Source organism: Halyomorpha halys, unplaced genomic scaffold, assembly GCF_000696795.3.
Source record: "Halyomorpha halys isolate HHAL.00 unplaced genomic scaffold, Hhal_1.1 Scaffold11.1, whole genome shotgun sequence".
NCBI classification, from domain to species: Eukaryota; Metazoa; Arthropoda; class Insecta; order Hemiptera; family Pentatomidae; genus Halyomorpha; species Halyomorpha halys.
Window position 1 is genome coordinate 2,122,651 of NW_027111958.1, and position 11,625 is coordinate 2,134,275.

General features: G+C 33.3%; 1 protein-coding gene across 1 annotated transcript in view; it reads left to right on the top strand.

The window, feature by feature from the left end:
* The window catches only part of LOC106678906 (histone acetyltransferase KAT8), a gene marked incomplete in the record, with an annotated part of 21,342 nt that extends 11,190 nt beyond the window's left edge, over window positions 1–10,152 (top strand). Inside the window, 2 exon segments of the mRNA XM_067049889.1 lie at window positions 1,182–1,402; window positions 9,121–10,152. Coding sequence (XP_066905990.1) covers window positions 1,182–1,402; window positions 9,121–9,158 — 259 coding nt within the window.
* Between the last annotated feature and the right edge of the window lie 1,473 nt (window positions 10,153–11,625).

Below are 11,625 nucleotides of genomic sequence, written 5' to 3' on the forward strand. Positions count from 1 at the left end.
AAAACTAAAGAACTATTTATTACAACCCTGGCTATATAATAAAATACATGGAAAACTAAAGAACTATTTATTACAACCCTGGCTATATAATAAAAAAATGAAGGAATATTACAATATATATTGACCTGCGATAACCTGATACGATAATCATGAGATATGATATGGCTGCAGACCTGGGCTTTACAGGTATCATCCTAGAAAGCAGAATAAAGAGATTTGAACAGAAAGTCCTTACAATTACAGGAGCGATCTGGAATCAGAGCTTTAACACATGGAGGGGAAGAACTAACTGTGAACTGCTCACAGAGACGGGTCAACCAATATCTCACGATAAGAAGGCAAGGAGATAGATAAGGTGTGCGGACATGTGGCTCGAAGCTATCTATCAGGATATCTCTACACAACAATGCATACCAGTGTACTAGGCAAGGGATCAAGGGAAAGGCCAAAGACAAGATGGATTAACATAATCAACAAAGATGCGAAAAAGCTGCATGCAGAAAATTGGAAAACAGTGGCCCAAGATAGGTAAGCGTGGAGAAGGCTGATTTGGGCAGCTAAAGATCTACGAGGTCTGTCCAACCTAACAAAATGTGCGATTGACCTTAAATTAATAAGAAGATGATGGGGGTGCAGTCAAGATAGAATAGTAATAACTATTTATTGATTGATTCATTATAACTATCATTATGCTCTTGGCTAACTATCTACAAAATAGATAAATAGTTATTACTATTTTTTCAAGTAGCGCAGAGGGCCCTCATTGGTAATGATTGTCAAATGTAGAGGCGAACATTAAAAATAGGTAAGTCACCATATGAGGGACAAGGGGTAAGGTGTTCTCCTCATGATTTGAATTACCGAAAAGTATTCTCTGGATTAATGAGATCCATTTAAGAGGTGCTCGTATAAATAAATAAATCTGTACCGCTACTACCCATGAAAGGTTAGGAGTTCAGTACTTTGTAAGAAAGTAATTTTACTTGGCCAAGGTTGTGGAAGGAGGTGATTTGATCAGAATCACGCTCGGGCGCCAAATATTTCCCCAATTAAGAGTTCCTACAAGAAATAGTCGTATAGGTTTGTTAATTATTTTGTTCCCTTGTTTCTTGAAATTTTACTTTATGTTTGATTAGGGTTTTTATTCCGTTCTAAAATGTAATCATTTATTTTAATTTCAGCAAACTGACCAGTATGACGGAAAATGATATTATCAGTACTCTGGAAGCAATGAAAATGCTAAAATATTGGAATGGGACCAAAATGATTTGCGTCACACCTGCTTTAGTGGAGTCGCATATTTTGTCACCTCAGTTCAAGAGGCCCAGGCTGACGGTGGATGCCAATGCAATTACTTGGTCTCCTCATCGTACTTTGCAAAATACGCCTTGCGAAGATAGAAGTAAGTGTTTTGTTGTACAGTGATCAGGCTAGAAGTAAGTTCTTAAATTATACAGTGATGGGGTCTTTCCATGGAAATTTCTCATTGGTTTTAGAATAAAGAGTTTTCTCTTTGCTGTAAAATGAAACTGAAAGGACTCTTATCTGATCAGTCGCAATGACAATCATCAATCATAAGCCTGAGAATCGTTTGCAATGTCTCTTTCGATTCGTAAGAAACAGGAAAGTTGATTGGCCATTTTCTTGCTAGAAAAAGTGAAGTACTTAATATTAAGGAACTACTGCTTATAAATCAATTTACAATTTTCTCTTTGGCTTTCTTCTGCTTTCTCTTTCTGGTGGCTTTCTAGGTGCAGGTCTTCATTAAAGCGGGATGGCCTAGCAACAGTTTTCCACCCGTACACGAATTCTTTGTATTATATGTAGTTTTATTCAGTTACTAGCAGAGAAAAATCGTCATCTCTGGGGAAGTTAGAGTCCAGTTTCCAGAGGTAATCGTCCCCAGGGATGTCGAGGTGTCCAATTTCCGTTATCAATCTGGCCTGTAGTGCCTCAAAGGCGATGCAGTCCATGATGATGTGCTCAGCAATCTCCGGGATGCCGCAGCTAGAAGGAGGAAGTCGACAGGTACCTCTCCTGCTAAAACTTGCATAGCCTCATTTGATACAGCTGATTGTCACCTGTCGGCTCTTCTGTTGGTGCAAGATTCTGGTTCTAAGCAGGGTATGCATGCCTCCGAGTACCCAAAACCACTCCTTTTATGTATGATCATTGTTGCGGTAGCATAATCTGAGGCCTCTGAGAGACATCTTCTGTTTGACTACAACTATATTATAAATCACACTGTTTGCTTGCTATGTTTCTGCTGCATCTACCTTAGCCATTAAATATGCATACAGAAATTTTAAATTTTGTCTCTGGAATAGTTACTTTTTTTTAATAAGCTAAATTATTGATTTCTGATATAATATATTTTCATTAATTTTTTTAGAGTAATCAACTTTATTAAAAACAGAAATTAGTTTGATCCTATCCTCTCAACATAGTTTATTACCTCTTCGACGTTTGGGCCATTAGGCCATTATCAAGGAGACAACCTTATAATTGATTTGGCAGGTCATCCTTTCTGGCCGGACCCATTTCACTAAGACCCCCAGCGAGCGACATTCCTATATCACTTTTGAAATATTTGCTTAAAACGGGAAGAGGAGACTTAAGATAGTTAAATAGAGCAATATTTAAAAAGCATCTGAAATTGGAAAATGGCATGAAACCCACCCTCCGTGGTTGCCTTACTAATCTGACTTTTCAAACAGACAAGTAGAGCAAGTAGGTTGGTCAATGTACGACATGGCACAGTCTCACAAGAGGAGATCATTACACAAAAAAAAAAGGTCATCCTTCCCGGCCCGAACCATCCCACTAAGACCCCCTGGCAGAGTTTGGCAACTATGAAACTATTAGCTAAAATTGCAATAGATGCAATATTTATCAATGGTTCATTCATAAATAAGGGTCGTATCCATGGCAACTTTAGCTATAGCTAATTTTTGCCCATCTCTGGCCACAGGGAGCGATGGGTCTGTATCACTTTTTAAATATTTGCTTAAAATGGGAAGAGGAGACTTAAGATAGTTAAATAGAGAAATATTTAAAAAGCAAATTGGAATATGGGCGTGAATAATAAAAATATATACTTTTAATGCATTAGTATCAATTTTATACAATTTTCTTTTTTACACAATTAAACTGATTTTCACTATTATCAACAAAACACAATTGTTGGGGCGAGGGGTGTTTCGTATGTGAAAACCAACCTCTTCCCCAGAGGGAAATATTCGCTGGTTCGAGATAAAATAAAACAAAAAAAAATAACGGAGGACCTGAAATAAATATCACATAAAAAAAATAATAATTGAGAAAATGAAATAATAAAAAAAATAACTTTCCAAGTGATACAAAAATTTAATTAATTAAAATATAAACAAAAAAATGAACTGTTATGTTGTTACAAAAAAAAGATAGTGAATCGTGGAGTAAAGGGATAAACATATTTTGATACATATATAAACAAAAAAAAAATTTATTTACACTAGAAACAATAAGTTAATTAAAGCAAAAAAAGAAAATATGAAACTCGGAGGAAGAACATAAAGTCACTCACAGATGGGTGTGGGGTCGATATGCGCATATCATAACAACATCACAAGTATAGAGTTGGTTGACCAGGATGACCGCTGGCGAGCTGGTGAGAGAGAGGTTACCGGGCAACCCGACGACTCCAAAAAACTGTAGACTTTACAGTGGTGACTGCCGGTGAGTGGGTGAAAAGGTTCCAATAGCTCCAACAAACAAGAGTCAACAAAACAATGGCGGTGGAGCGTCTGTGAAGCAGTGCGTCTCTCCTTATGCCGTGCCAAAGCCAACTGACATCGCTCCAGTGCTGCCTAAATCTTCACTGCCAACTGCCTCATCCGCGGTTATATAGGAACTGGCACCACTGCCTTCGCTATTGCTCCGCACGTGTTACAACTCCGCAATTTATTTATAAACGTAGAACCTCCTTATATCCCTTATTTTTATTTACAAAATTAAAATTACTTATAGTTAAAAAAAAAAAATGAATAAACATAAACTTACATCTAACAAAATTAAAAGTCACTTGGAAAGTTGTCAAAACAAAATTAACCTAAATAGAAACCAAAGATTTTGGGCTTTAACAACAATGTTAATAATAATGTTACTGTGTTCAATTGTGTAAAGAAGATAAATGTTATAAAATTAATATTAATGCATTAAAAATGTATATTTTTATTGTTGAATTTGGCAATTAGCCTGCATTGCAAACTATTTTAGTGAATATGACAAATCAATCGTTATGTTGTCTCCTTGATAATGGCCTTATGGCCAAAACGTTAATGTGGCTACAGTGGGGGTTCGAAATACACTTGCCAAAACTACCAGTCAGTATCAAATGAATATAATTACCAATAAATATTTTTATATCTAAAGGATAAATGTATAAACTTCCATATCACAGCCCTCGAAGAATGGTGTCTTAATTGGAGGATTAAAATAAATTCCAACAAAATCCATCAAATCATCTTTAAGGGGCCTCTACATGTTGGCCAAGCCATGGCGAACTCAGACGTGCGCGAGCATGTGGATGAGTGGCTTGTATGAGTTAGCCTAAGCTCGTTGCCGATCCGTCGAGAGTCGGTTTTTGGACACAGATCAAAGGGGTTCGTGAGAGCGCTCGTGTAGCATCTCCACCATTGTTCTTTGTCTGGTTGCAACTGAGAGCTGTTAAGAGGTTAAAAATGTTTGTTGGTACTTTTTATGATAAGTTTTATATGTAATCTTATTTATTTATATAAAATTTTCTTTTTTTGTAATAAAAATAATATAATCCCAGTGCAATAGCTGAAACCTCTTGTACGTCCGCCATGCTTGCCTCTCTGAATAACACTGACATGTGGATGGTCCGCTCTTTGTTTACTGAGCATTTGTACAAGCCTCCGATTCGTGGAGAGTGGCCAACATGTGGATTCGCCTTTACACTTCGTTGTAAACCTACCAACTGTCATACAGTTTCTTTTAATAATGTTGCTCTTACTCCTGTTGAACAGATTCGCTACCTTGGACTACATCTGAACAAAAGACTCACCTGGAATCCTCACATAAGACTGAAAATACAGGAAACTACACGTCGATTTAAACTATTCAGCACTTACTAGACAAACGGTCTAAACTTCCAACACATTACAAAAGACTGATCTACATGACTGTAATAAGGCCAATCTGGACATATGGAGTTGAGCTTTGGGACTCCACTAAACCTTCAAATTCCTTTCGTATCTAATCCTTAATATCCAAAATCCTCAATGCTCCTTTACTTTGTCACAAATAAAATCATCCATAAAGACCTTAATGTTCCCTATGTAACCAATCTAGCCGAATTAGATATCATTCTTTCCATTATAAACTCCCTAACCACCCAAACCCACTAATTTCTAACCTTGCATCCTCTTCCATTCCTGACAATCCTCCGAGGCTCCTGAAAAGAAGATGGCCACGAGACCTGCTAGTGTAAAAATGTCATCAGAGTGCTACCTATGGGTAGTTCTCTACACGCCTGTATCACTCCATTATAACTGAGATCAAATTTACTGAATGCATTATAATGTACAGTTGTGAATTTCTATAAATATATTTTTTAAAAAATTGAAATAATTATGCTTCTTAAAACCTACTATTTACAAAAAATTAACTAATAAAAAAGGCAGCAAATAATAAATATATATAAATTGAATTATATAAACTAAAATTAATTATTACTACTAAAATTTTATGTATGACATTATATTATATATTATATACATTTTAGTGTCACTTTAATTTAAAAAAAAGTTTCTATTACCGAGACTTGAACTCGGGATCTCTATCACTAGGAGCAGGTCATCGAGTGAGGTCTGTTTGTTTTTGTCTTCGGTATGTAGAGTTCTATGGTCTGTGGACTGTACTGCAATGTCCCACTGTAGGCTGAGCAGTAATTGTAGTAACCATAAGTAGCCATGGGGTAAAGTGCGTGGCTACTAACTCCAAGGACCCAATTCAAATCCGGCTGGGCAGAAAATTGTTTTCTGTTACACTGTAGCCGTGAGTCCACTCCTGTGGGTTCTGGAGCCCTCCAAGGGTCCACCCAGCCTCTTCAATTGGGTAAAATCTGGCGGTCGAGCTTGAATCTGACCAAATCACCTCGTTGCACAACCGTTGGTCTAGTAACTCCCTTACAAAGTACTGAACCACTGACCCTTCATGGGTTGTAGCGATACAGATTTAATTTAATTTTAATAAGTTGGCGATCGAGCCCACATCAACTCTCTGCGTATTGCTACTGGTGACTGTGAAGACCAACTTTGTGGACGTAGTCCAAGTTCCTAGCCTTAGGCTATAATACACATATTGTATCCGGGCTTAATTCTAATTCTGTTTTCAATGCAATAAATAAACAATATTTTTTCATGGCCACAACAGTTCGAGAGGTAATAAATTATGTCGAGACAATTGGATCAAATGAATTTCTGTTTTTATCAATGCTGAATTAATAATACATTTAATATTCTGTATAGACCTTTATCAAACATTTCCAACAAAACATTTCTTAATGGTTCCTTCGAGGTTGAGTTGGATTTATTCTTTTCTTAGTTATGATTATTCATTTATATTTTTTATAATAATAATAGTGTAAGTACTAAACTATTTAATTCAATGATTTTAATTTGTTTAGGATCAATATCACATCGGAAGATCAGTAATATATTGATTAACCGTTGACTTAGAATGGGGACTAAGCTAAGACGGATAATATCAGAATTATTTAGTAAAAACTACGTTAAATATGGATATTTTATGATAAAAATTCTGGAATGTTGTCTTTGATGGTTGAATTATTATTTAATTTTCATGAAAATGTTCGGAACAAAATGAAAATATATAGGATTATGTGAGTATCTTGTATTATGTAAAAAAAGGAAATAATCAGATTACATTATTAAGATTAGTCAGTTGTATAGGACTTACTATAAAATTCACCCTTTACTTCCTCTGTGAAACGGGAGATATTGAATAATTTAAATGCTGATTCACATTATACAGGCACCAATCTGTGTGGTAAAGTCTAATCGGTGATTAATGCTCAAGGGCCTGAGTGTTGGGCAAAGCTACTCTTTCTCTCTGTGTAACTTGCGCAACAACTGACATCAACGCTACTTATAATACCACTGCTTTTAGATAACAAAAACAATAGTTAAAAATAAAGATTAAGAGCCCCCAAAATTAGAATACTACATTCATGTGGACTGTACAGTGGTACACAGGCTTCTGTGGGCTGGGAACAACTGTATTAAACCGAAAAGTTTTAGGAGATTAACTGTTTATAGGAATCAGATGATTTCTCATTTGATTTGGGTTCAAAAAGTTAAAATACAAAAAAATAAAAACGGTTTGGAGAAAGAGAGCATAAAGTAGAAAATCGTGAAGTTGGAAAGGCTATGCTTCGCAACAGGCAATATTTACAATAAAAAAAAAACCTATCGTCCATCACAAAAATAAGACATTACAACACGGTCATAAAACCAGTAATTTTATACGGAACGGAGACAACAAGTCTCCCTAGCCTGGAAAAATTACTGAAAATAGAGAGAAGGATCCTGAGGAGAAGCTATGGGCCCAAGAAAACAAAGGAAGGCTACAGGTTATGACCCAACCAGGAAATCTACTGGGAGATAAATAACCTGAAAACCGAAATAAGGATCAGAAGACTGAGATTCAACGGACACATGATGAGAATGGACCAAAGGAGACTAAACAAGAAACTCTTTGACAGAATCCGTGAATATAAGAGCGTAGGAGGATATGTGAAGCAAATGAGAGAGGAAACAAAGAAATTAAAAATAACAGACAAGGACTACCTAGATAAAGAACAATACGGAAAAAAATTGAAATAAATAAATGTTCTTGCAGCAAATAAAGAAAAATGGAAGGGTACTGCATGGTCGGACGGGAGGAAGCAAAGGCACGCTGAGATGATGAGAAAATACTGGGAGAGAAGAAATGAGAAAGTGAGAAGGAAAAAGTAATGATATTCGTGTGGTCTTGAAAGGCTGTTGAGTGAAAAAAAAAAATTAACATGAGTGCCTGGCATTATTGTACCCTCCCCCTTTTACTAATATATTTTAGGAGCCTGCCATAGCTAAGTGGTTAAGACAGTCTTACCAATTATATGTCTATTGGTGGTGCTGGTTCAAATCTGGCCAGGGGCGTTGACTTTCTTCATTGAGTTGGCGGTCTCACAAAATGAAAAAATTCAACCTCCAATCATGGTGAATATAAAGGGAATACAAATAAATTTAAAACCTGGCTGTATGGAAAATTCTAATGCCATCAATATATATATATATATAAAAAAATATATTGTACGGTTATTCAATTTTTTAAAGTTCTCTTATAGATGGGAACATTTTTTGTTATTTAATTTTGAATTCAATTTTATTAAATAAAAAAATAAACCTACTTGATAAACTTTTTTGTTAGTAATCAGACCTTAACACATTTTGATGGTGCAAAATTCTAATATGAATATGTATTATTTCATAGGGGGAGGAAGGGGAAGTACCAAAAAATTTAGTAGAAATGAGAAATTTGGTAATGGATTCTCCAACAACACGTACATCTAAGTTTCAAAGTTATGATTGGCAGTCAAATACAAAAGTGATTTATTTCTAAATTAATTTTATGGTCTGATCTCACATTGCCATCTAATATTGAATTTGTTTAGCGGCTCACTGAAAAGGATCTAGGAGGGTGAATTCCAGAGAGCGAATTTGTTGATCGGGTGAATTGAAAAATTGTGAAATGGTGAAATTGGAAGAGCAGAAATGAGAAAGAAAAAAAGGAATGAATTGAAACATTTGTATTTGGTGTATAGACCGAAATTGATTTTTAAAGGAAACTGTAGGGAAAAAAAATTGTTTATTATATCTTATTATTATATCTCTTTATATATTATTATACCATGTATGTGTAATTTATATATGTCCGATTACGGATTGATAAGTATGTTGAGTGAGATAGCAACCTAATGTATTTAGGCAGCATAGATAAAGTATTTCTCTCTTTCTTCTTCTTGGTTAATGTTTTTTTATTTTTTATTTTCAGGTTGTAGTAAGGAGTTAGATGGTGGAAACATACTTTAAAAGTAAAGTACCTTTTATCTAATAGATTTCATGAAGAAGAAAATCTTGGTGTTTATTATCTTACCCTCAATTTATATTAGTTTTATAATTTATGTCTTGTGTATGTCATTCATTGATATGAAATTATTATTTTAAATGTAATCTAATAATTTAGACTGATCGCAGTGAATAATGTGTTTTGTTCCTACCTTCCAGTTTCAATTCCGAGTTTGGCTGTTGGCAGACAATTATTTCTTCTGTTATAACATCCGTGGTTTGACCATTGAGAGGCACACTTAATCTCTATAAAGTTTGTACTAATAGTTAGATTCCGGAATCTACATCCTACCAAGTTCTGATCCTAAGACCCTTCATAAGTTGTTATGGTCACAGGGTTTTTTTCTATTTTAGTCAAGTTCAACTTCTCTTGTACGTTTGATTAATTTTGTTTTAAGGACCATTCACAGTGATCAAGAAATATCCTTAATTAAATTTAAAGTAAAAATCTCACTTCTATTATCTGTCCCTTAGGAAAAAAGAGCTAGTAAATTAGTTAGTAGAATAATACTCCTTATAAAGTTTTATTTGCATCTAGAAATAGATTGATTTTTTTCTTATTCCATTCGTAATCCATGAGCATTTTGAAATTTACAATTAATCGCTTTGTTATAAAAATGTTTTCTTTTGACGTTCATCATTTATTTATTGTCGTGTAAAGTTTTTAAACTTAAAAAAAAAATTATTGGATGTAGAATAATGTTTTTAAAACTTAAAGTTATACATTTTTAATTATTGAAATTCAGTGTTATTTAGATTATCTATTTTTAAGTGAATTTCGGCTGTGTTTTTAATTTATTTATGTATAAAATAAGATTTAATTGCTTGGAAAATTTTTTTGAGTTGATATTAATGTAAATACACTGTATATTTTTTAATTTTAGACATAAGATAATTTAAATCTTAGATTATTTATGACCTAATGATTGTATTTTGTAATAAATTGGATAAATATTTTCTTATTTGTGGATTTTTCCCAACTGACAAATTTATTTATAGGTCTGGACTTAAAATAAAAATTTAATTCAACATTAAATATACTAAATTGGTTAAAAGCAAAGAGGTTCCGATTAACAAAAAATTTCGATTACCGAATGGGACAAAACGTAACAAGGACAAATCTCAGGTAGCAATGTAACATTTATACCTGTGGGCTTTAAACACATATTGTCCCATTCCTTCTGGACTTAGTACGATATGAGTCATTCTTCAGGATTTAAAACTAGTTGACTTTGAACGATTGTACTATCTAAATCTATTGAGCTTTGGAAAATCCACATCCCTTGGTTTTTTACCCAATTTTGTTAAATTCTAAATTTTCTTTTCATATTCTACTGCCAATTTCAATGTTTAGGTTTTTTGAGAAACTTGGAAAATCAAACTAACAGATCTTCAGTTTATTATGTGGTAGTATAGACCGTAAAGTCCAAAGAAAGTGTTCAAAGAGCCGGAGATGAAGTTGCAATCCTTTAAAAAAAGAAACTACTCATGTCCCTGAATAAGTGACATGAAAACCAGGTACAGTTTTGTAATATATAAAAAAGGTAGTGTTTTGTCGCTGATATAACGAGGTGTGGTAGAAATATTGAGACTGATATTTTACTTTTTTGAAACATCAATTCTATCTTCCTTTATACATAAAAAATAACCATTTACTCAAAAAGAGGATATTACAATATATTACAAAAAGATATTCAAAATAGGAGAAATACTATTTATTAGATACCAATGTTTCACCCACACTTTCAAAGTTTCAGGAGGGCAAAATACATACGGTAGTAAGGTAGGACTATGAGATCGTACATTAAAAATTACATAATATGAACAAAAAATAAATTAAAACTATATACATTAAAATCAACATAATTAATGATAATAACAAATATAGTAATGAATTATACGATTGAAAATGAGAAAAAAAAGTAATGACAAAGAAGAGTGAGGAAGTAAATAAAATATGGTGAATCAAAGAGGTTTCTTTATTTAATCACCCTTTTTTTCTATCATGATTAATTATGTTAATTATTTTCCCACTAATTAATATTCCAGTTGTATATTTCCTGTTCAAATAATCATTACTGTTTTTCAATAACATTTTTTATTAATTTTGTCAATTATTTTTCCTCTAATTATTATTCTAATTGTATATTTCCTATTCAATTTATACATTACTGTTTTTCTATCATACATGTTATTAATTTTGTTAACTATTTTCCCACAAATTAATATTTCTTGTTCAAATATTCATTACTGTTTTTATACCATATTTATTATTGATTTTGTTAATTATTTTCCCACTAATTAATATTCCAGTGGTATATTTTCTGTTCAAATATTCATTACTGTTTTTCAATAACATTTTTTATTAATTTTGTCAATTATTTTTCCTCTAATTATTATTCTAATTGTATATTTCCTATTCAATTTATAC